Source organism: Rhea americana, unplaced genomic scaffold (assembly GCF_003343005.1).
Source record: "Rhea americana isolate MKP2758 unplaced genomic scaffold, rheAme1 scaffold_112, whole genome shotgun sequence".
Lineage (NCBI taxonomy): Eukaryota > Metazoa > Chordata > Aves > Rheiformes > Rheidae > Rhea > Rhea americana.
Window position 1 is genome coordinate 973397 of NW_028185173.1, and position 24316 is coordinate 997712.

Genomic DNA, 24316 nt, shown 5'->3' on the forward strand with positions numbered 1-24316 from the left:
AACTTGGAGGGATTATGTTTTAGCATTTTTTAGTACATTTTAAGCTTTTAATGTTACATCACAGGTTGTATTTGCACTTCAGCTTGCTAGCTGTCAAGAGTTGGAAAATGATAATGAAAGTTTCTAACATGTCTCTGTTCATGTGCCTGGCTCTCCGTTTATAGGCCAAACGATTGGCATGAAATGTTTGGTGCTTGAAAGTCTTCCCAGGATCATGGTTAGGTGATTCAGGAGAGAACCCACTACCTCGTATCTTTTAATCAAGAACAGGAATCTTCCTCAAGCTTACGACAGAAGTAATAGAGTRGAAAATTCTCTTGCACATATGTGTCTCTATACAGCACATAGCACAAATTGTTCCTGGGCCATAACTCGGGTTCTAAGGCATTATTATATTACTCATACAGTTATTAATAAATAACATATCCTGGATTATACTTGAAGTCAGAGTTGATCTTTTAAGAGATCTTTAGTAGCCCTCAAATCTTTTAATTCAAACAGTTGCTGAACTAAAATAATGTATAGMTCCAACAATAACTTAGGAGAAAGGAAACCAAAAGCGATTTTAATAACTAGACAATCAAATGTGGAAGTCTTCATAAAGTAAGAAACGTCCAGGCATTTCTTACAGAATATCAAGGAAGAAGGCTGAACCATTTGTCAGTCTTCTCCGTTAACAGTAAAGAGTGGGGCAAATTCCAAGAAATTGATTGCACTCAGGCTAAAAGCATTACTTACTTACAAGCAATGCTTCGAAATTCAGGTGTTGTAGTTTTCTGTGCATTTCTCAGAATAAAGTAATTGAGTGAAGCTACTAATGCTCTCAACAAAACTAAAATATATTCTAAAAGTTACATACTAGTTTATATAATTAGAATTAATTTMAACAATTCATGGACTAAAATTGAGTTGTAGTCAAAAAATTCTGTGACTAATTATTTTTCTCTTAGTATTATGCATATTTCTTATAAGAGTGCAGTGATTTTTCCTAATCCAGTTTTTCAAAAATAATTGTGTATTTTATAAAATATTTTATGTATATCTCTGTATTATTTAGATATTTTAATATGTAAAGATAATGCATAAAGAAAGTATATTAGTTGTGTTTATAAATAAAATTATAATTATCTACATTAACTATGTTATAGTAAATATTTTATTATTTATATATTCTATATATTAAAGTGTATTTTAGTAAAGTATATTTTAAAGTAGTTTTTCTATTTTCAAATATGTTTTGACAAAAGCATGAAAGGACAGGGCCTTAATCAGAAAGAAGTCATTAGAAGAGTTCAGGGTTCTTTGTTGAATGAAAATACGCATCCGTTCCTAGATACCTTCTATGTTCTGAACTTCTCAAATATTAAGAGAGTAACCTGACRAAGGAGAGCTTTGTTTGCACAGTCATACAAAGATTAGGGATTCACATTTCATAAACTCTCTTTCAAGACAAGAAACCTGATTTTGAAAGTTGGCATTTACCAGCATCTCACTTGGCTTTGGCACATCTCCTAACTTCATTTTTTTTTTCTTAATCAGACAAAGCAACTAATTTCATCCTCTCAACAGAATGAGATGGAAGATTCATTTGCTTGTTACATAAACCAAACATCTGCTACGTTGGCCATTCTTTTAATACCTGCAACCAGTGGATGAACTCAGCAGCAAGCCATGCAGTCAGTTTGCTAGCAAACAATACTTAAATCTGTAAAACTGAACAAAGAGAAAATTTCAAAGAAGCCCCATCCTTAATTTGCTGATTAGTTAATCAATCACTCATGTATAAAATTCTTAATCATACTCATGTGCCAAAACAAAAAAAAAATTCCCACCACCCTAGCCCTCTCCTAAGTGCTGCAATGGGCTGGACACTGGGGAAGGTGCAGAAGAGTCCAGCCTGGATGAAATTCCTTTCTTCACTTCAGAAGAGGACTACAGTGCGATGGCATCATGCTGCATACTGAAGGAATATTTAAAAGCAATGTAAATGGCTATCACAGCAAAAACCTCAGCATGGTTTCAGAAAGGGGAGACCAGGGGAGAGAAATCACCTTCTAATTCAAAAATCCCCATCTTAAAGTGCATGCCATTGCGATTTATCTTAGAACAAAAGGCATAGCTGCAGGTCTGACATTTACATGCCATTGATATTTCAAAACTAAATGTAACATATCACGTGAAGCACTTTTTTTTTTTACTGTCTCTTATTCTTGAAAGAGAACTAACAGCAGATTTGAACAATGTATTTAGTGTTGACTGCAATTTTCATTTCTCCAGCACAGAAATACTAATTTAATGGTGGTGTTAAAGAAATGCTTAGTTTGGGAACTTTTTTTTTTTTTTGAACTGAAATTCTGATTTCGTGATGGCTTTCAGAGAGGGATATCTTGCCTTAAGAAAGCTGCATCAAAACTTCTGCCCAGAGTCTAAATCCACCCCCCCCTCCTTTTTTTTTTTTTTGGACTAGGCACCAAAGCCTAGTCAGACTGAAACGCAGTCTGATGGAAACCAGTTCCGTTCATATTTGTGCTGCCACCCAGTTCAGCTGCCGGTCTGGGCAGGAGTTCTAAATTCCATTTAAAAGCACATGTAGGTATGGAAAGTCCCCATCTGAACTGATTTCAAAGATTAAGCAGGGAAAAAATCCTGAAAACTAGAATCAGAAACATTTAYTGCCTAAAGCAAAACAACAAGCTCTGTCGCTGGGGGAAGTGGGGGCTGAGGGAGGCTCCCAGGAGTTAAACTTTAGGCACAGATAAGAACGCATAAAACAGGTGCTGGGGGTTGTGCAACAAAAAAAGTCCCCTCCCTCCTSCAATCCCCATGGACACTTTGTGTGTCCTGTAAAGCCTGCGGGACTTGTTGGGGTAGTCCGAAACCCAAGTTGCAGACTGGGCCACGGCTSCTGCCTTAAGAGCACCCGTTTCTCTCCAGCGACCGTGAAGGGTGCCAGGACAAACAGTTTGGCCATAGGTGCCTGGCTTGCACATGCTGAAACTTCAGCAAAATGGATCCCACCGAGTGTGACCCATGACTTAGCTTACATCCATTGCGCACCTGAAGACGCTGATGCAGGCGTCAAAGATGAGCTGAATTTAACCACAAAGAGACTTTTGCCAGTGATGGTTTTTCTCTCCAGCAGATGGCTCATACAGCCTGCAGCCAGCCTTGTCTCACCATCCACTGGCTTGCACCCACAGGTATATTTTATTGTATCCTTTGCACATTATTCTAGATTGAACCTTTGAAGTCAGCTGGAGTTTTAGATTACGCAGAAAAACAGTTTTACATACTCCAACTGAATATTCATTAATACCTTACGAAAAAAAATCACAATTTTAAAATTGAAATGTTTATGTCAATAGTAGCTCTGTATCTGTAATCACTCAATACTACCAATTTATGGCGAAGAGATATTTTATTGGTGAAGAGATCATCCCAGGTCAGTAGCAATTGGAAAATTTATTTTCCGTAGGAACAAAGACTGAAATGGAAGGCATCCAGCTAGTGCATCGATTCTCCTTTAAAATGACTCTGTTTCCATCATCTCTGTGCTGCTGTAAGTTACTGGAAAGACCCACATTATATATTCCTCTTTCAAAAAAAAATCAATATCTGCTACAAAAACTCTGTTCTATACCGAAAGCTGGCATTCAAAAGTCTCTCTCTTCTAAATCTTACTAATCCAATCATTCATTTATAACGTGGATTTAGTCCTATGTTAAAAGGGAAGAATTTTTATTTGGAAGTTGTGAATTGTATAAACATAGTAGCTTTTCCTTCCAATACTACTTTAATATTCATACATCATCATACCAAGATGATGGACAACAGGCAAGTTAAAGTAACTAWGTATAACAGAAAATGTACAGTATTTGCATACAGACTATTTATTCACTATTGGGCATGTTTGTTGCTATGTGTAYGACCAAGCACTTGCTTCTGGGCACCAGTGTGGTCAGAGGCATGGACAGCAAAGGGTGGAATGAGGCAGGAGAAGACTATTTGCAAGGTAACTTTGCCTGTGGAAAAATAAATGGTAGCAGATTTTTATCTGACTGACTGCTGTGTGAAGAAAGTGCACGTTGGGAGGTGGTGCACTTCAGGACCCTCCACAGCGCAGGATGCCAGGAACTCTGATCCTGAGTGTTGGCTGAGTATTCACACAGTGTCAGAGCTCCAGTTCTGAACTTGTGTTCYGAGGGCTACATGCACGTACAACAAAGCTGCACATAGGCTCTATTTATACGACATCCTTGACAGGTCCCAGGCACCGGAATTATAAATGACATCACATCAAGGCACAGGGAATATTAAAGAAAGTAGAAWCCAGCTTGAGAAGTTCATATATTCATTTCTGTATTTTGGTCAAATATTTTGCTGTGACCTATAATGTCACATTAGTATCAATGAATTCYATTTTTCACGTGTTATGACTTTACTCATGCATGTTTTGAAGCTAATATTTCTAAAATGAGAATGGCATTGCCAATACCCACGGGTAGTATGAACCCAAGATAGCATATTATTTACTATTTGCATAAATTTTGCACATGCAAAACTGGAACTCTGCAGACTTGTTCCTCTACATTTTCTTTGAACTAATAAACTGAATAATCCATCCACAATGATATAGAAGGCAAGATAATAAAGATTAGACAGTGATCCCAATTCACCAGGAATGGGAATTTTATGAATATATGAAGTACAAAACCAAAAAGTCTAATGACATTCTTGCATAATTTTCACTTTAAGAATTGTAAATTCKTAGTGGCACATTTGTAAGACATACACACTAACACTACAAAACTAAGATATAAAAGCCATTTATTCAAAAAAATGTGGTGGTGTCAAATCACATACACAAGCCAATATTGAGCTACAAACACAGACCAAACAGTCTATAAACAGAAACTGGAGTGTTCATATACCATAGTACCTGAAAAAGACTGTTAATAAAAAGGAGTCCATAAGTATTTCATTTCACCTTTCCTATATGGCTCCTTAATGAATGTCTTTGCCTAAATTAGTGTACAATGAGCCAGAGGTAGAGTCCCAAGTAAAGAATCTAATGCCTCAGGGCTCCATTAAAAACCTTTATTCTTCTAAACAAAATGAAAGCCTAGCCTATAGTTTTCTGTATGACACTGAAGTAAAGCCTCTTTGCTTGAACAGTACGGCATTCCCAAGCGCATTTGGCATTAACCTAGGCTGAGACTGTGCTTTGTAGAACTTAGTTCTCCTCCCCTTCAGACTCCGACTCTAGAAAAGAAAAAGTAAAATACTTCAGATAGGTTGCAAAAGGACAGTGATGTGGGTAATTCTATAAAATGGCAAGAGACATCCTACCGTAATTCAAGTTAAAAGTTTTCTTTACACCTAACATCTCCTAGGGAAGGTTGACAAATTAAACAGAACAGGCCAGAAAGAAACACATAGYATCAGAAAACTAAGATCTGCTCTGTTACACTCCACTGTGGAGATCTGAATTTAGAGATCTGTTACTAGAACAAACCCAGATCACTATGAATTATTCTGGTCCTAATCTACWGGATCAACCGATGCATATCTGAGCTCACTTTAAGTTTAACAAGCAGTCAGCATTATTTGCTTGTTCTTCTAGTCTCCATTGAAGWAGTAGTATGTTCTTAACTATTTGCTCTGAAAATATCATCATCATTCAGTTCAGCCTATCTCAAAAGCCATCTGTGGTTTTTCACTCTACAGCGGGCATGAAATCTGCACTAACAAAAATTTCTTAGGATTTGTATAGAGTAAAATAAAAGAATATTAGAAATAGGAACATAAACTGTCATTTCAAGCTATTTTGCATTATATTGCATTTCTGTCCTTCCATTCACCTGACAGGAAAGGGCTTGTTGTCAATGAATATTACATGTTAGATCAGATTTTTCAAACAAACATTTGTAGAACAAACATGTTCTGCATGTTTTTAGCAACACTTGGTCTCTGCCAGTGCTAAACTTTGTAATTATGGACATGTGGGAGGGAGGACATGTAGGAAAGGGGAAAAATACAAAGGAGAAACAGAAAGGCATAAGCAGAAGACTAAAACAGGAAAAAAAGCTTAATCAGACCAAGACTGTTGCTACTCTAAAGAGCGTGTGAAAGGAGCTACCACTTTTATACTGCTACCTGTATATGTGAACTGCTGCAAAGTCTTATCTGCTTCTCAGCATTACATATTCCCTCTAAGAKTCTACAATTAGTTACATTACATGGATGTAAATTAACATTAATAATTATATCCCTGTCTATTATGCAGAAATTGATCTTCCCACTTGATGCGGAATTCCTTTTCAAGAAAAAAAGAAAATCTATTTGTTCAGTACAAAGAAATATCTTCCTATGCAGAGCATGAGAAAAACAAAATTAGGGACTGAAGAATCCCCCTCCCCAGTAGCCTGTTTTGCAGCAGCAAATGCAGATTGCGTGTCCTAGCCTAGCCATTCAGCTAAAAGCAATGGCAGCTGTATTGGCACTGGCATGGTGATGCTATGTTCATGTAGTCGGTACAGATAACAATAGCAGAAAATACATGACTACAGAAAACTGCTATTGGTAGTTTCTACCAACACCAGCGCACCTCCCACTGTCATCAGTGCAATACAGTGAGGTAGCTCATGCAACACCTGCACTATCATTTAGCTATGTAGATGTATACCCAAAGATCCTCCCAGCAGAAGCTTAAAAGACAAGTGAAAACTGATGATTTCAGGAGTTTATAAGGATACCAGCAGCATTAAAAAGCAGCAAGTGTTAGATCTGGACATGGCTGTAGGCAATTTGGAGCAGTCACTGCCTGCTATTTTCTATTCTGAGACTATATAGTTCATATGCCTAGGACAGCTAATATTTGAAAAACAGATTTGATTTGCCAAGAGGTGACCATACATATTTCTTTGTTTAAATGAATCCATACCTTCTTCAGCATTTTGCAGCCACTCCACAAATTTCTTCATCTGGTCAAGAAAAACACTTTTGCCTTTAGCAACATGCGCTTCTTTATACCACTTCAGGATAGCTTCTTCACTCAGAACATCAGCTGAAACACAGATCAGTGTTTGTAAAAAGTCAGTATATTTTATAAGTTAGAAGATTTTGAACATAGGGAAAAGAAAGGTTCTGTATTTTTTTTTTTAAGCAGCAGAAAATATACTAATACAATCACAGTGGAACAAGCTTTGTATCAACAATATTAGGGTTTAACTGAAAACATCTGAGGTGTATTTGGGATATGACCAATGTGTAATATGTTAGGCTTAAAATAAAGCATCAAATACTGTGCTTCTGTAAAGGATAATTCTCTATTCATTTGCTTTAAATACRCTGCATATAAGGTTAAAAGATAGGTAGGGATTTTTTGACATCTTGTCTCCCTAAAGGTTTTATATTGTTTTTAGCTAATAGGTATTAAGTCCATCCTCAGGGAACCACTCAGATAGATACTGCAGCTGACATTTTTTGTTGAATATCAAGAACAAAATAACTGTTAGGGAATGTAAGGATGAGTAAGATTCAGAATAAGAAATCCTAGYAAACAGTGAGGACACTTAATGTTTCCAAGCGACACCAATTTAGGTCTAGCAACAGATCTCTAGCCTCAGGGACAAAACCTGCTGAGATCTAGCTAAGCCATGTATCTCAATAATAGGCAGTTGTGGACAAAAAAATCTAGGATCCACAATGGCATTTTGGTGGTTACACAGAAGGTGAAAACTAAAAATCAAACTTTATTTGTTCCATTAAAAGACTGAAACCAGCTTCCTACATTTTAAGATTTCCACTTTTTTGGGCATATTATTTAAACAAACTACCTTCCCTTGCACTGCAAGGGGGGGGGGGGAAGGAARAAAAAAAAAAGAAAGAAAGAAAGAAAAAAAAGATTTACATCAAGTGCTTCCTTGAACTCCTTGGTGTGGTCTCAGCCATTTGGCGTCTACCTGTTGAAGTGCCAGCCTGACCTCTTTAAAGACCACAATCACCTTCTGCTTCACCTTAAAGGCTAGAGCAGATGCAGCAGTGAAAGAAAGAAGGCCAGTTGAAATAAATGAAATGAAAGCGTYCAATCCAATGGGAATGAGACTGGGACCAGACACATTTCAGATAGATAAACAGATAGAAGTAACCAGAGGTGGGGGTGAATTTAATCAAAACTATCCCAAGATATCCAATGGTGACTGAATAGAGAAAGTCTCTCCAGAAATTTGGAATTTAGTGAACCACTGATTGGAAGTTACCTTGACTCTCAGACACTTTTTCCAAATAAAACCTCTTCTACAGTTTGCTGCAAATGACAAAAAGTTAAAAACAGAAAATAGGACTGCGCTGCCTGTGTGCTTCTTCCCATACAGATAAATAGCGCTTAGAGAATTGTGCAAGGGACACATAGAACTGTCTTTCTCAAATCACAACCCACAATACTGAACTTGAAAAGTAACAGAAACATTGGAGCAAAGAAAGAGCTTCCAAACATTTTGCATTAACTACTTGTCGACAATCTTTAGCAACATCTCACAGACATTACAGCATTTAGCACATCAGGATTTTCATTTAGCAAGCTTCAAAAATATTTCACATGGACTGACATAAAATTGGAATTTAACCCCTTTGTATAAAAAGCTTCACTACAGAAAAGACTCACACCAGAATCCTGAAAGTTCACATTACTACACCTCAGAATTACTGAAGCTATGACACAGATTGTGATCTGAAGAGCACACGTCTGAACTCCAGAAAAAAAAAAAAAAAAAAAAAAAAAAAAAAAAAAAAAAAAAAAAAAAAAAAAGCTACCCATTGGGTGTTGCAGACATTTAAAAACATATATGGAAGAAACTGCTGAAGCAATTTGCTGCATTAAAATCCATATTTAGGGTATTATAAAAGCGAGGGCCTACAGGCAGACACATACCTCAATCTGAGAGAAAAAGGATTTAAGCCTGTACTCTTGATTTGCAGCCTATCAGCTCAATGAGTTTGTTGCAAAAGTAGAGCCCCTGTTAATGGGGCAGCATTATAACAGCTGTATATGGTCTAAATCCAGGATGCCAAGGTGGGGGTGGGTGGGACAAAAAAACATGACTAAAACTGACATAGAAGCATGCAATCCCACTATATGCCAGGAAGATTAAACATCCTCAGGTTAAGTGGATGAGAAATTCRCCTGTATATAACTTCATAGCAATAAGCCCTCTACACCAGCAGAGGGAAAAATAAAAATGCATTCAACTACGAAAAGGACAGCTGCAACTCTCATTTTTAAGTAATATTATTTGTAATACATTTAAGCCTCCAGTGCTCACAAGACATGATATTCTCCTGTCAGGACAGAGATGCTCAATTAAGCAATCAAGCAGGATAGGGTGCAGTTAATCATACCCTTAGGTTGCTTTGAAGCAATGGGAACAGAGTGGCAAGGGGAGGAGGCGGAAGAGAATGATTCATTTTATATATATAGTTATTTCTTATTAAACTTGATTATAGATATGTTTAAAGTGCTGAAGCTGAACATTGTGGTTTGTGGGTGTACACACATCATTTGCACTGCAGTTCCAGGTGCTGTCAGCCGAAGAGGGAGCTCATTTTCCTGCAGGTGCAGCCAACTGCCACTCAAACCACCCACTGACAGATCCTCAAGTGTCTCCTCATCTGTCCTCAAAGGGAGACATTCCAAAGCAGGGACTCTGAAAAGCCCATGGTCTTTACTGGGGGGTGAACTTAAATGCTACTTGAAGTTTAGGTCTCTGTACTAAATCCCTCAGTTTGAATGAATTTCTGCTTTTAACTTGAACTGCATAGCTATCAGTGGTAAAGGGCAACACACTCCCTGTGAGCTGCTAATGCAGTCAATCAATCAGCTTAATTCAACTCAACTCTACTGCAACTAACTCTGCTGGGAGGACACAGCCTTAGGCAAGAGCTCTCATAATGCAAGGAACGCTACCCACAGCATAGTTACGGCAGAACGCATCTTTCTGGTTCAACTTTTCTGTAGGGAAAAGTTTGCATCCTCTATTAAAACAGGGTAATTGAATAATGAAAATTATTTACAGAAAGTTGTGTTCCATCAAAAAAAACCCCAAACCTGTTTGTCAAATGGAGCTGAAAAACTCCTGCTTCTTGTAAGTGCAGGATTCATAGTGCATTCATTTGAGAAGACAGTTCGCGTCTTTTGGTTACAAGATCGCACAATAGTTTCTCTGAGACCTAATTATGCTGTAGCAAATTTAGGTACTTCTTATTCTTTCAGTACTTCATAAATGTTGACTTGAATTCTAATGTAATGGTATAGAGGGTATTGTGGCTGCTAAGGGTGTTTGCTGTCCAAAGAGTGAAAAATCCTGATCCTCATGAAAGAAATGGCTACTGACTTCAACAGTGCCAAGATTTCACACCTGAAATCTCCACATTGGACACAAGCAAAAAGAAAGGAGACATTGCAAGTGAATGTGTTATACAGCATGTAATCCAATAATAACTATGCTTATTTTACACACATTGTACATTGTGTGCAATTAAGAAATGCAGGGCAACCTGGAATGCATTAAAAAACAACATATATCTTACAACTCATGTACAGCCAGAAAAACTCAGCAGATGTCAGTCAGGAAATTGCTGTAATTTTCTTATTCTACAATTATCTTTAAGAATGTATGGTCAACATGAAGTTGGTAGCTACTTTTTTTTTTTTATGAAGTATAGTTCTAGCAGTTTGTAAGGTAATATCAAAGACTGGTGCTCTTCTACACAATTACTAATATATTGAATAAAAAGAGAATTTTTTTAGGTGAAAATAGAAAACTTAGTGAATTTAGCTTGGTATTGGGTCAGGCTTTGTAAATCCTGTATAGTCTATTTCTTCTCATTAGACATGAAGGTTTTAGGTCTTTTATTATTGGTACTTTTTAAAAAACACCTAAGAGCTAGATGCAAGTAAAAGCCCCCCCCCACCTCACTCAATAAAGTTACGACCAACCAGTAAGTTCTAGACGCTTAGAAAAAGCTATGTAGCTCTGTTGACAACAAACTCGAACAGAACCTACACACAGGTTCTCAGGAAAAGTCAAAAAATAGCCAGAAAACATATTGCACAGATCATGGGTTATTTTGCAGAAGTGATCTACAACTTATTGCCATATATTTCTGATCCTGTTGCTGTTCTCTTTAAGAGAGTCTTAAATGTTGATTACACTTTTACTGGCTTTCTGCAGTAATCAGAAAGCAATGTCATAGCCAAAGATCAGCGTAGAACTGGGCAGCTTTTTCTCTACCATACCAGGAGCAAAAGATGTAATAAAGCCAACAAGCTTGTAGCTTGTAGAAGCTATAGAACTGCTTTTGTGGATTATACCTACCATCTATGAAAAAAGAGCTTAGGCTTTGGTTGGAGAAAGAATGGATATTCCTGCTTGTTTAGAGATAGGACAGATTTCAGAAGAAAAAAAAACAGACTTTCAGACCTTTCAGATGCTAATATGTTCAGGTATTTCCAGGCAATTACCAGGAAAGTTCATGATGGAAACAGGGAGGATTTAAATGTAAGATGCTAGATACATCCACAAGAGAGTAGTCATACAACTAAATTTATCAAAGCTTAGGTGGCACTTGATGCCCATCATCATCGATGACTATCTTAATACCCAGGAAATACTCCTTCGTAATGAGTAATAAGCATCAAAATATTCACATGCATGCTGGTAGAAAGCTACATTAATATCTTTGCCCATCCACAGATACTCCAGATGCCTTTAATCACTACTAGAAAAAGTTCATTGGGTACTCGGAAACCTTTCCAAAACCTATGGAGCTTACAATTGAAACGTTACAGAAAGGGGAAAGAAGGGCTTCCCTCACTAGCCACCCAGCCAGTAATAGCTTTGGGGGGTTGTTGTCCTTGACTATTAGGAAATAGAATATATGCTTTATTACAGTTTCATTGCTTACGAGAGCCTAAGTATCCAAAAGGACTTGGTGGCTTGTTGCTAGTAGTAGGTGCAAACCAGAGAGAAGGGGAAAGGAAGATCCATAAGCATTGAAATGAAGCAGAGGCAGGCCCAGGCAGTGCTCAGTCCCCAGTTCAGACTGGAATCCTCCTCACAACTTTGGAAAAGCCAAAGCCATGAACAGTTAAAGCATGATAATATGTAGGAGAAATAGGAGGACAAATGCTCCCAAAGCCTTTCCTGGTTAATCCAGTAGCATGTCCTTGGCTCATGGGTGCTGTCAGACTCCAAAGCTGCTTTAAATAAATGGAGCTTATGATTTACTGAGTCCAGCACTAAGAAGGGTCTTATGCCTAGTGGTTGCAAAGGCAGGCTAGTAATTGCTAGCAGGCAGCAGTGTGTTTGCTAAACAGGACAGATTCAGCTTCAGTTTAAATGGGAGAATGAACGGGTGGCAGCTGTGCTGGCGCATGACTGCATCATATGATACAGAAGCAGGTGCTTCAGCACGCCTATTTCTGCCCAAGATATCCTAGACAGAAATACAGGCACATGCAGCATGAATAATTTACATTCTGGACATACTGAACTCACTGTACAACAATTCCAGGATACATAGATTCCATACAGTAGATCTAAACACTCTTCTAGATGTTATAGGAATCTTAAATAATGTTGTGGCACCTGTAGTGCTAAAATCTTCTCATCCTTCCTAACAAATCTTCCCGCAAGTATATCTTCAGAGTCATAATAAGGGCATGTTAGGTGAGTAGAGTAGGTTGGAACTGGGTTTTTGGAGCAGCCGATTAAGTTTAACATACACTTTAGTGATTCTTTTTGGTTTTTTTAAATGCTCTAGAATGTCAAGGTTGCTCTTGCAGACTAATGCAGTAATGACTTCACAAAAACTTTGAAGAGAATCTTATTCAAAATGTAATGGCTGTGCAATCAAACTGTAAACTATGGTTAAAACAGGAATAATTTTGTATGAGTGTTACAGTGCTCACTCAGCATGTCCAAAGTGAATTTTCTTCTCTAAAGAAAATGTAATAAAGTGCTTGCTGCAGGTTGCAGTTTCAAGGTTTTCCTCAGTCATTAACAGTTTTTCAAATTTTAGAATTTGAGGGCAGACGGACAACAAGGTTTATTGGTTTTTCATTTAATCCTTGAGGCCCCATATTGACCCAATAAGGATGGAAATAAATCTGACTCATTTAGTTCTACCTTCTGAAGCCATGCAACTGTCCTAACAGTCTGAACCTGCTTGCTTTGAAAGTGTACTTGGACACAACTGTGTGAAAAGGGATCAGTGCTGGGTTTCTACTCCTGCTGCTCTTTCTCCTTCAACTATTTATAGAATGAATGTCAGAACAAACTGGTTGGCACCCACTCGTCACACAGAGTGCAAGACTATTAGTCTCTATGACAACCCAATCTGAATAAACTTGCTAAGAAGTCAGCTTCACAATAAAAATGAAATCCCTCAAATTATGGTATCTGCAGGAAACTGACATGAAAAAAGAAAAGGGAAAGGAAAAAAAGCCTGTGACCTAGTCTTTCTTCTATTAAGGGCAAAACAAGAAGTACCATCCACTTCAACAGAAAAAGAAGAGCATCTTTGAGAAGGAAAAAGCTTCATTCTGCCAGGGAAGAATAACAAGAAAATCACAAACAACTTCCCCCCAGGAAGGTTTCCACTTTTAATACTCCTTAAAATCAAGTTCTTCTCCTTCTGCCTCAGGACATCACGAATTTATAAAAAAATCTTCCTAGTCTTAGTTTTATACTAGGGCTAAACTGTACTTAAACAGCAGATGTTGCTGGGATCCTGCTCATGCTTCTTGACTCCAAAAAAAAAAAAAAAAAAAAAAAAAAAAAAAAAAAAAAGGGTTTGTTTTGACTTTTCATGGTGGCACATGGTACATAAAGTACCTTTGTAAAGCACTTCAGACTTCAGTTTCACCATAGCCTTTCCCATATGCAATACACAGAAAAATTCTGTTTCCTATTATACCAGAGGTAAGTGGTTGGCACAGAGAGTAACTATGCCTCTGGAGAATCATTTGTGATTCTACAAGGCCTACAAGGGGGCCATTCAAGGAATCTCCTGCTAGTTAACTGTTCTAGCAGACCATGAGTTTAGCCTTGTCTGTAATACATGCTTAATAACTTAGTATAATATGTGCAAGTTAATGCTAGGTATGATGTTCATGTACAGCATACAACACTGAATATAGAGTCTTACCTTTATAAAAGAGTACCACTATTTTCTGAAAGGCTTTCATGAAGTGGATGTTGTCGTAACAGTATTCCTGAACCTTCTGGAGAAGGATTAACTCCGACTGGCCTTGAGTGCTGAAGACAGCAAGCAGAGGGGCATATTGCTGAAAGAGGGACAGGGTAAAAAGCAAAATACCTGTCAATATACTGGAAATACAACAACAATAAAAACTTTTCTAATGTATGGTAGCATAAATTTCATCCCTGAAAGATAGTTTCACTGAAACCTAGAACTTACTTGCCAGTGCATTTGCCTAAATACATATAATGCACATGCATAAAGATCTATAAGCTTTTGTGAGATGTACAGCGTGCTGTGAATTAAATTCTAGCACTACATTTAGATACCACATTTTGTAAAATGAATTTATAAAGTTCATGTGTTGGAGTACTGCTGCTTGTACATTTCGCAAGAGAACATGCTATTGTCTCAGGAATAATGCTTTCTTCATGTTTCCTATCTAAGAAATCCAAGGATGAAGATCCTGAAAATACAAATCTCCAGTTTCGCAAGGCTTTCAGAAGTCTCAAAGCAACAAAATAAAATTAAATTATTCCAGGTTAACCATGATCAAATGTCATTATTTTTTTCTCATTATCACTCTGAAACTTTCATGACGACCTTTCCTTTGATATAGAAACATATTTTCAAAGTATGATATTAAATGCTAATGATATTCTGACAAGACAATAGCAGTACACTTCACTGTCTTTTCCAGGATGTTAGCGTAAGTTTTAATTTTAAGTGTTTTCAATACGAGAGAAAAAGCTTAACAAAAAGAAGCTTTTATTTTTTAGGAGCAGCTACCGTTTTATTTATCTTTTATATTAAAGCCCTTCAAAAGAAAATGAGAGACCTTAATTCACGCACCCATTTCTGAAAAGCTACCATGTTCATTCATCTTTCTTTCCTATTTCCTTTCCTCTAGCCTGTAATGAGTCTAAGACTGCAATCTTAAAACTAAAATTAAGCTAATATTAAAGGGGTTTTTTTTCAGAGCTGAAGAGAAGACAAATTACACCATTGGTCTTCAGAGCCACTGGCCAGATGTACTTTAATGTTACTATTTACATTGTTCTTGCATTGGTCGTTCTTCATAATGTTCAGTGACACTGTCAGCTCGGTGTTTTTCAGCTGCATTTGTAGTGCCTTGATGTAACAAGAGTTCTGGTCTGTGACTAGGACTAATGTAGTCTGATGCAGTCATAATGAAATACTAACCAACAGCATAGATTCACCCATTCTTAAGATGTTAGGACCTTTATTTATTTATTTATTTTTTAATGAGGAGTTAATTCCTGAGGTTTTTACTTAACATGTCCACTAGAAAAACTACTAATATGGACAAAAACAAAGTATAACTTGCAAAAGATATTCTGGACCAATCTTTCAAAAATTATCATCTACTAATTTACTGAAAAGGACAGCAATAAATCACACAGTAACTRTCGTAACGGCCAGTTAGGAGGCAGAAAACATCATTACTTTTGGAAGAAGCTTTTAAAAAAAGTAMCTATGAAAATGGCTAGAAATTAGCTAACATTAGCAATTATTCTTTCATTTCTCATACATATGTTGACAGGCACTCCAGAGGCAAGCACGGGACTCCGGGTGGTGCAGCCCATAGGACAGGGGGTTGCTCTAGGGTGCTCCCCAAGAGTTAACAAACCCTGGGTACATCATGGTGCCTCGAACCACCTCATTAATGACAGGTCCAGACAAAAGCGAAGTGACACCACAGACACCTCGGGGCTGTGGACCCACTCCCTACAGCAGGGCCTGTTAGTGGGTGTGTTGTTACCCACTGAGCAGGGCTGTGGCTGGTGTGCATGCTGGTGTTGCCTTGGGGTAACTGTGGGCTGGCATTGCTCTGAACGGGTATAAAAGAGAGTCAGCCACAAATGCTTGTGCGGACTCGGGCTCACTGGCAGCTAGCCTGTGGACTCAAGTACCCATCCGTCAGTCAGGAGACCTCTGATGTCACCAGCACAGTAAGGAGAAGCTGGGGAAAACTATACTGCAGGGGCAAGAGTGGTCACTGTACTGTGCACTTGTTCCTTGAGAATCCAGGAAAAACTATACCAGAGGAGTGGCCCTTGAGGAGAAGGTGAGAATGGTCGTTATATCACGCACCTGTGATTGAACTGTATAGCTTGTGGGTGTATGTGTATATACATATTTTAAGTACTGGTACATTTTTAGCTTTGCTAAACTGTTAGCTTTGTTATAACCTCTTAGCTCTAATATTTTATCAYGCTTTACAAAYGTTGATCTCTTGAGTTCAGTGCAACTAACCCCAGAATCCAAAAGAATCCCCTATGTCCCTCTAGTGGGGTGTCACAACGTATAAACACATCTTTTGAAACAATTTTGACATAGCACTGCAAAACTTCGGGTATCAAGACTCTCTGTTACCCCTTTGTCCCTTTAAACTAGTATTACCTGCCTTGGTACTTTATACTCYATAAAAAACTTGCCCTCTGTTTTTCGGCAGTGGACGTAGATATAAAGATGTATCTTAAAAAGTGTATCTTATTAAGGCAAGATGACTTGCTTGATTCAGTGGGGTTATGCACATGACTACGGACTAGTTTCAGTAAATGAGAACTGAAGGACAAGGCTTCAAGTCAACAGTACTASAAAATAAACCTAAAGGGATGCAGCACAAGTGATGTGATCAATTATCATATTGAAGGAACAAGAAAACATGTGTTTCTTTTCTTTTTGTAAACTATCCCCTCTTTCTATGCTATTTGGGTCCCTACAGCTGGAGAAGATTTCAAACTCTGCATTTCTTTTTATCATTAAGGGCTATGCAAGATCCCAAGCAACTGTATTTTTAGTGTGACGTATGTCTCTCTTGGAAAACCAAATTCAGAAGAATGGATTAGCAACAGCAGGAGCTAAATCAACATGGGAACTTGAAGTATGGATAGCATCCAATGTGAAGAAGAAAGAAATTCTAAYCATGCTTAAAATCCATTTATCACAAAGGATAAGGTGCAGAACATCTTTGGGCAATCTTTGCAGAACAGGCCGTGAGGAAGTATTCTCTTGCTCAYAGTTTACCAGAGGACTAATTTGTAGAGTCTCTCTGCCTCTGCTCTGAGTTCAAATGTCTTAAAATGTACAATTCTTCCAAACTTTGCTGATAAATATCAACCATAATAATGACTTCTGATGTCTCAGTATCATTCCTTRTCTGAGGTTATAAGAGCTTTTGTACAACTGTGTAACTGTGGCCCAACCATTTGTCATCACTTAGCAAACTACAACCTGTATTTCTATGCATTCAGTTCTCTTATCCACAAATATCCACCAGGAGAGTATCCTGGATTGGAGAGCAGCCATTCCTCCAGCACACAAGCTCTCAAGCCAGCTCCATGCAGAACCAGCTCGACTCMTTAGTTGAGAAATAGCTCCCACAGTCAACTTAGCTCAATCTGTGTGAAAATGTTTCCTGTCTAAGATCAAACCAGCTCTATGCAAAGCCAGCACAGATGCTGCCTCACCATGCCCCCAAAGCTTCTTTGCCTCTGGCAAAAACACTGCAATATGTCTAGGGTTACTAGTTAGGTATAAGCAGAGCTGTTTCTCAACATTTGCTTAGCATTGTGGCCGAGGCAGAGTCCACACTACTGGAAAGCATAATGCAGAGATACTCAGGCTATGACCACCTCACTTTGACCTAGTTTTCTGCACTGTACTGCATGCCTCAGAGAATCCTACAGTATTCAATAATCTGAACTACCTCACTTTTGCATTACTTTGTCTAAAGGAGAACAGACYACATGCAATATATTCCAATACTTTGGTATCAGTGTTAGCTCTCAAGACTCTAAATCTTCTGGATTTAAACATGTAAAACTTGACGACTGTARAATGCATTCTGTTAATCAACAGCAGCCCTTCCCTTCTTCACCCATGCACACACCTTTAGATGTTTAAGGGCTTGCTCTGCAACTAGCTCTTCCTTCTTGTTCCACTCCACAGCATTCATTACACAGGTCCAGAGGAGACCAATCACTGCTGGCTCTGGCAGCTCGTTTCTTTTCATTTCTTCTTTTACATAAAGCACTACCTGAAGCAGGAAATAAACTGCTGTCTTAAGCAACATTTCCAATCAGTTCTGACTTATCAAACATTTGCAGTCATTTACAAGTACCACCACAGTATAGAGATAATAAGAAACAAAATTAGAATAAGAATAAGAAACCATTTAGTATGTTTTTATTTAGCAACACTACTGTTACTTGGCTACAAGTTTTCTCCCTCCCACCCACCTCAGCAATTAACACAGTTAAATAAAATCCATTCTCATCGAGGACTAAGGGATACAAAATGTAATCAACTGCACTTGAAAATCCAAAGGGCATTTTGTTGTTTCAGTYCTTTGAAAACACAGTAAACTGACAAATAAATTAAGGTAACTTTAAAAAAAACAAAAAACAAAACAAAACAAAACAAACAGGAAACCTGTAAGGCACCTGATCCTCCCTACCTACTGTTTATTCAAGTCTTTGGCYATGATTATATAAACAAAAATTTTTTTAAAAACACTCTTTACCTCTTTAATTGGGCATTCCTGAGAGAGACGTTCTTGTAGTTCTTTTTGAAGTTCTTTACGTGTCCCCAGTGACTGCTGAACTCTAAGGAAATCYGAGAGCTCTTTTAGACCTGCATCAGTAAAATACTTGGCAAAATGATCGACATTCTGCCGGTTGGCTGGAAATAGTTCCTAAAAGATAGTAATGCTCTTTGTTAGATAAATAGCTAATTATTCTTACTTAATACAGCAGAAGGTGTATTTATTTTTTTTTTAAGAATGAACTCCATGAGTCAACTGTTACTGCACTTAAAAAAAAAAAAAGTCAATGTCTGTATTAATAATGGAAAAGTCAACACTTCATTCATATTGTTGCMTTTCATTGAAGCAGGAGGGGAAATGAATATGCAGTTATGCAAAAGACCTAACACTCTYTCTACATTAAGTGCATATATTTATTAATAGTTGTGAAGTTAAGATGTCACTCAAAACAACTCTTGGAGGCATTATACCTTTTCCAAATTCCAGGAGTCTTCTAGCAGATGGTAAAGCTACTACACGCTGACCACATTTATACGCCCTTCAACTGCATCTACATTTACCTCTTAAAATACCAGCAATACACAATTGGCACCCTGGCTTAATATCACTACTCTAAAAAATTTGGTCTATTGAACAATTTAATTTTTTTTTTTGTAATAAAGGCTCAACTTTTTTGTAATAAAGGCTCAAAATTTGTTATGTAAACTGTTAGCTTTACCTCATTTAAGCATGTGAGACTTTACGCCTTCTAATTCAAAGACATTGTAAATCTGATTTATGAAAAGTCTAACTACTGAGAAAAGATAAAATGATTCTTAAATTGCTACAACTAATATCCCAATTTGACAAGGATTTAATGGTATTTGCTTATAAGCCAATTCTTAGTGTCTAAAGGAATGATCTGTGGTCTGGATAGCCTATTTTAATATATATGTAAAACAAAAACTGCAGTCCTTCAGTCAAGCTGAAACTTTCATCAAGGCATCTATGCTAGGCAACATCATCTGATACTTGATAGCTTTTTAATAAGTGGCATAATGAGAGTAAACAGCTGAAAGCTTTAGTCAGTAAAATTTGAAATAGAAATAGGATACAGTTGGCTTTTATTTTTYCTCTCTAACAAACAGCATAATTAGCCAGTTTCCCAGCTATGTGGCAAATTGTTTATCATTTGGACTCTTAAAAATCATATGAATTGAAGAGATGAAGGGATGCAGAAGGATGTTCTGTTTTTGAAAGACTTGTCTAAATATAAATTAAGGCAGAAATAGAAAATACTGGTGAAACTCTCTGGGTGGTGCTATAGAGCACGTTGTATTGGATTATCACAGTAGTYCTTTTAAGAATTAAAAGAAAGATATATTGATCCTCAGACTTTCAGAAAGACACTAGGAGTAAAAGGCACTCAACATATTACTGCATATTCAAACATACATTAAATACCTCAAGGCCATTGCTACAATCCCAAGACACTGGTTCAAGTAAAAAGGCTGAAAGCTTTCCTGCATTGCTCCTAGTAGCTCTGCTGCCATCACCATAAGACCATATATCCCACCCAGAAGGCCACTGCTGTAGGAAAATTTAGCTTATTGTGCTATGTCTATTCTATTTTAACACTTTTGCATCAGAAAGCTACATTCTGATCATCTGTGATTACACAAACCCTTTATATTTAATATATACAGAGGTAAAATATTTCAAAAAAATAAAAGYCTTTACACACAGTTGCTGGTGATGTGTACTTTACTAGCAGCTCTCAGAGAATAAAAGTTTAATTAATTTCTGAGCCTCTTATAAATGCCTTTCAGAAGGCATTTAACTACAGAAAAATAAAGACAGAATGGAAAAAAACCCATGATATTTAATTCTCCTGAACCTGTATCAATGCTACAGCCATAATAATACTGCCATTATTCAAAATATTTTTWAAAAAATGCTAAGGGAGCCTGAGAGGGAGTTAACATGCTTACAAGAAACAACTATCTGAATTTTATTTTCTTCCCTTCCTCAAGGAGAGACAAGAATTTTTTAAAATACATAGTACTTACTAGCAATCTTTTATCTAGGTTGGCTTTTCTTAAAGCAGAGGTAACAGAATTGGCATCTTTCTCTGCCATCCATGCTTTAAAAAGCTTTACAGCAAAAGAAGCTGCAATCCCTGTTTGAAAAGAACAAAAAACACGCTTCAGCAATTTTCAACGGGGTTACAAGAATTTTRTATGGAATGAGAATAAATTTTATGACCACAGGAACAAACATGTAGAGCTGAAGTGTACATTATTTTCCTTAATGYGGTATTAACTTTCTAAAGTACGTCAGATTGTTTGAAAACCTTCTCTTTCTGTTTCACCCCTCTACATTCAAGTATTCACAAACCTCCCTTTCTCCTTTTCCTGAAATTGTTTTTACCTTCCACCGCAATTCACAGTCTGTGACAAATGCAAAACAGAAAATTCTGAGTTAAATCAGTTAGAAAGTGAAGGCAGGAAATAAAGACTAGTCAGGAATAAGAACTGAAAGACTTATCTAATTCAAAGGGCTTTTTAATAAGTCCTGGACTTACTAAACTTTAAGGTTACTGACTGTACCACTTCCTTCTAGGAGGTGTTTAGTAGCTGGTAAGACTATGCAACTAGGACTATGCAACACTATTTCAAGGGGAAGAACTTCAGTTAGTCATAGGTTTACCAAGGGAGGTAAAAACCCCAAGTTCTACATCCCTTTCCATCCAACACACTTTCCTAGAGTAGCACAACTGCTTTCCTTCTGCTACTCAGACACAAGTAGCAAACGCAGGGCCCTGCAGTGCTGTCCCGCAGCTGGACATGCATCTCTTCCTGGTCAAAGTGCTTTCCTATAGAGGCCAGTCAATGCTTCTCCATACTACATTAATACCAATATTTGCAGTAATATTGAGGATGGCAATAATGACAATGGTATTCTGTGCTACTGCCAATCAGCATGGTTTTTTGTTTCACCTCCAAACAGTCCTAAAACTCTAGGAGCTTGAGGGGACTGACCACTAGGAGCTAGCTTAGTCATTCTCAGCCACTTTACAGGGATCCATTCTTTCTATTTCTAGGATACATYGATTAAGCGAGTCGCCAAACAAAAAAAGGAAGACATCATTCCCCAAKCAGTGTAAACTTTAACAACATTCATTAGAAATCCTGACTGTTATGACAGTTTTGCCAACCTTATTTCAAGAATGTAGAGCTAAGGTATGATTCTTAGAGAAGTACTAGGTTTAGCTCAATTGGTTAGAGCATGGTGCTAATAATGCCAGGGTTGTGGGTTTGATCGCTGTATGGGTCACTCATTTGAGGGTTGGACTAGATGATCTCCAGAGGTCCCTTCCAACCTTATCAATTCTATGATTCTACTATATGAAACTAGAAATGCACAATGCCATAGAAGAGAGGGCTAAAAATAGTACTATAGCTTGTTTTACATATTGTATATCATCTTCCAAATAAAATCAGCATGAGGTAGAAGTCATAAATAAACATGAGCCGACTACTCAATAGTGACAAACCTTTTTCAACTAACAGGGGACCTAATAATAATGTATACCTATAATCCTGAATACAAAAACATAGTTCAGCATATGAAAAATGTTCATATGCATTCCAGTTTGGTTGTACTGTATAAAGATGCCAGAGGCATTTATAGCTAGCTATCYATAGTCCATATGTTCTGCAAAATAAGTGAGAATAGCTGTGAAAATATAAAGCCTTCATATGGGAGGCAGTGGAAATACAAACAAAATCTTTCCACTGCATCACCATCATAACTTTTATTTCAGCACTGCCTGCTAGCACACATATCACAGTTTGGCTTGAAACACATCTTTTACTAGACAACAGTAAAAACCACACAGCAGCTTGCTAGGCCACATGCTACTTCCTTAGGAAAGCAAACATAAAATAGCAAAAAGGCTGACCAATTGCAAAAAAGCACATCAGCAACAAAAAGTGCTTTCTTTCAGATCACTGAAATAGCTACCAAAATTAAATGGAACTGTTTGTGTCACCAAGTACTGTCCCAACAACCTATCTCTAAATCTTTTCTCAAATTATATCTTTAAGTGAGATTATGTGCCACTACCATTATTAGAGAAAGGTTGCTCCAGAGCTTCACTACCCTTCACATGTATTTGAGCTGTAAATTATAAGGAAGTTTGAAAACACTATTGGCCAGTTCTTATTCTATTCTATTTGTGTACTGCCAATGTCCTTTCCTGAAAACAGTTCTTTTTTTGGTTTTCTGCTTTCTGCAAATAGGGCTGAAAGGATTTTAATGACTCATTTTATTGATTATCCCCATTAGTTGTTCTTTGCATTTGCTCTAGTTTTGAACATGGATGACAATAAGGTTATATTTAAACCTGATAAGATGCCAACAGTGTCTTCTAGAAGAGACACTTGCGTCTCTTCTAGAAAGATATTAGACACCCTCCAAAGGCATTTTTCCCATTACACTTCACACTAAAAGTAAGGACAACACTGAAAAAGGGCAATCCTAAAATGAGTTCAGTTATTGGTAACATCTCTCAAACTTGATGGATCTCCTATTAGCACAGTCTACCCTAACCTCCCTTCTAGCCAATTCTTTGCCAGTGGTGTAATTCTCATTCTGATCAAYAACTCCTTTAGCTCACATAACTGTTTCTTCCTGTGTTTCACAAACATTTAACCTCACCTACTCACACATCTTTTTTTAATAAATCAAAGAAATGCATTGCATTTATTTTTGCACAATTTAGGTTTTGTAAGCCTTGATCTAGTCTTTATTTTTCATTTATCATCATATGTTTAATTCTTTTTCCCTAAAAAAGTCTATTCAAAAACACTGATTGAACAACCTTTTCCCAACGGCTGACACAAGTACRTTTTTGGTAAATATAAACTGAGAACCAAAGGCATAAGGGAACTTCTGACAAACATTTAGAGCTCCTAAAAACACAAGTTCACAATGCAAATGGCATTTTTTTCAAGGATTTTTACCTAACACTTGTATTCTTACATCTTTAGTTTAAAATATAACAAGTTACTTCAGTTTTAAAAAACAAGTTCAGATGCCTCTTGTGTTCCTGTAAATGAAAACTTGTTTTTAGTTAAAAACATTCTAGGCCATTATCCTAAGTCACGGATTAGTGCTTTTGTTTGGATTTTCTCCTAGTTTAATTCTCATTGTGAAAGCTATGGCTGACAACAGAACAAGGCTGCAGCTGTGGCTTTTCCTTCTGCAGCATTTAGAAAACAAATGTAATAGCATGCTGCAAATCAGAATGTTTTGTTTCTGAAAGTAGAAGAACTTACGAAAGAATACATGTTATAAAGTTATAGTATAACTTAGTTAATATATAGCTCTTTCAAAGAGAATATATATTTCATAAAAACTCTACAGCATTGGCAGTGAATTTTCAATTATTCCAGGTAATCAGTAACTGGAGAGAAAAGGCACTGTCAAGCAAGCAGCTGG

The 24316-nt window shown here is 37.2% G+C and overlaps 1 protein-coding gene across 1 annotated transcript in view; it reads right to left on the reverse strand.

The window, feature by feature from the left end:
- Window positions 1–4810: 4810 nt before the first annotated feature.
- Window positions 4811–24316, reverse strand: part of BZW2 (basic leucine zipper and W2 domains 2) — a 35412-nt gene continuing 15906 nt past the window's right edge. Inside the window, exons 6-11 of the mRNA XM_085316319.1 lie at window positions 20881–20990; window positions 18812–18982; window positions 18179–18325; window positions 14209–14347; window positions 6944–7066; window positions 4811–5262 (exon numbers count right to left, since the gene is read on the reverse strand). Of these exons, the coding sequence (XP_085172445.1) occupies window positions 5234–5262; window positions 6944–7066; window positions 14209–14347; window positions 18179–18325; window positions 18812–18982; window positions 20881–20990 (719 nt within the window). The 3' untranslated portion in view covers window positions 4811–5233. The remainder of the gene's footprint in view (window positions 5263–6943; window positions 7067–14208; window positions 14348–18178; window positions 18326–18811; window positions 18983–20880; window positions 20991–24316) is intronic.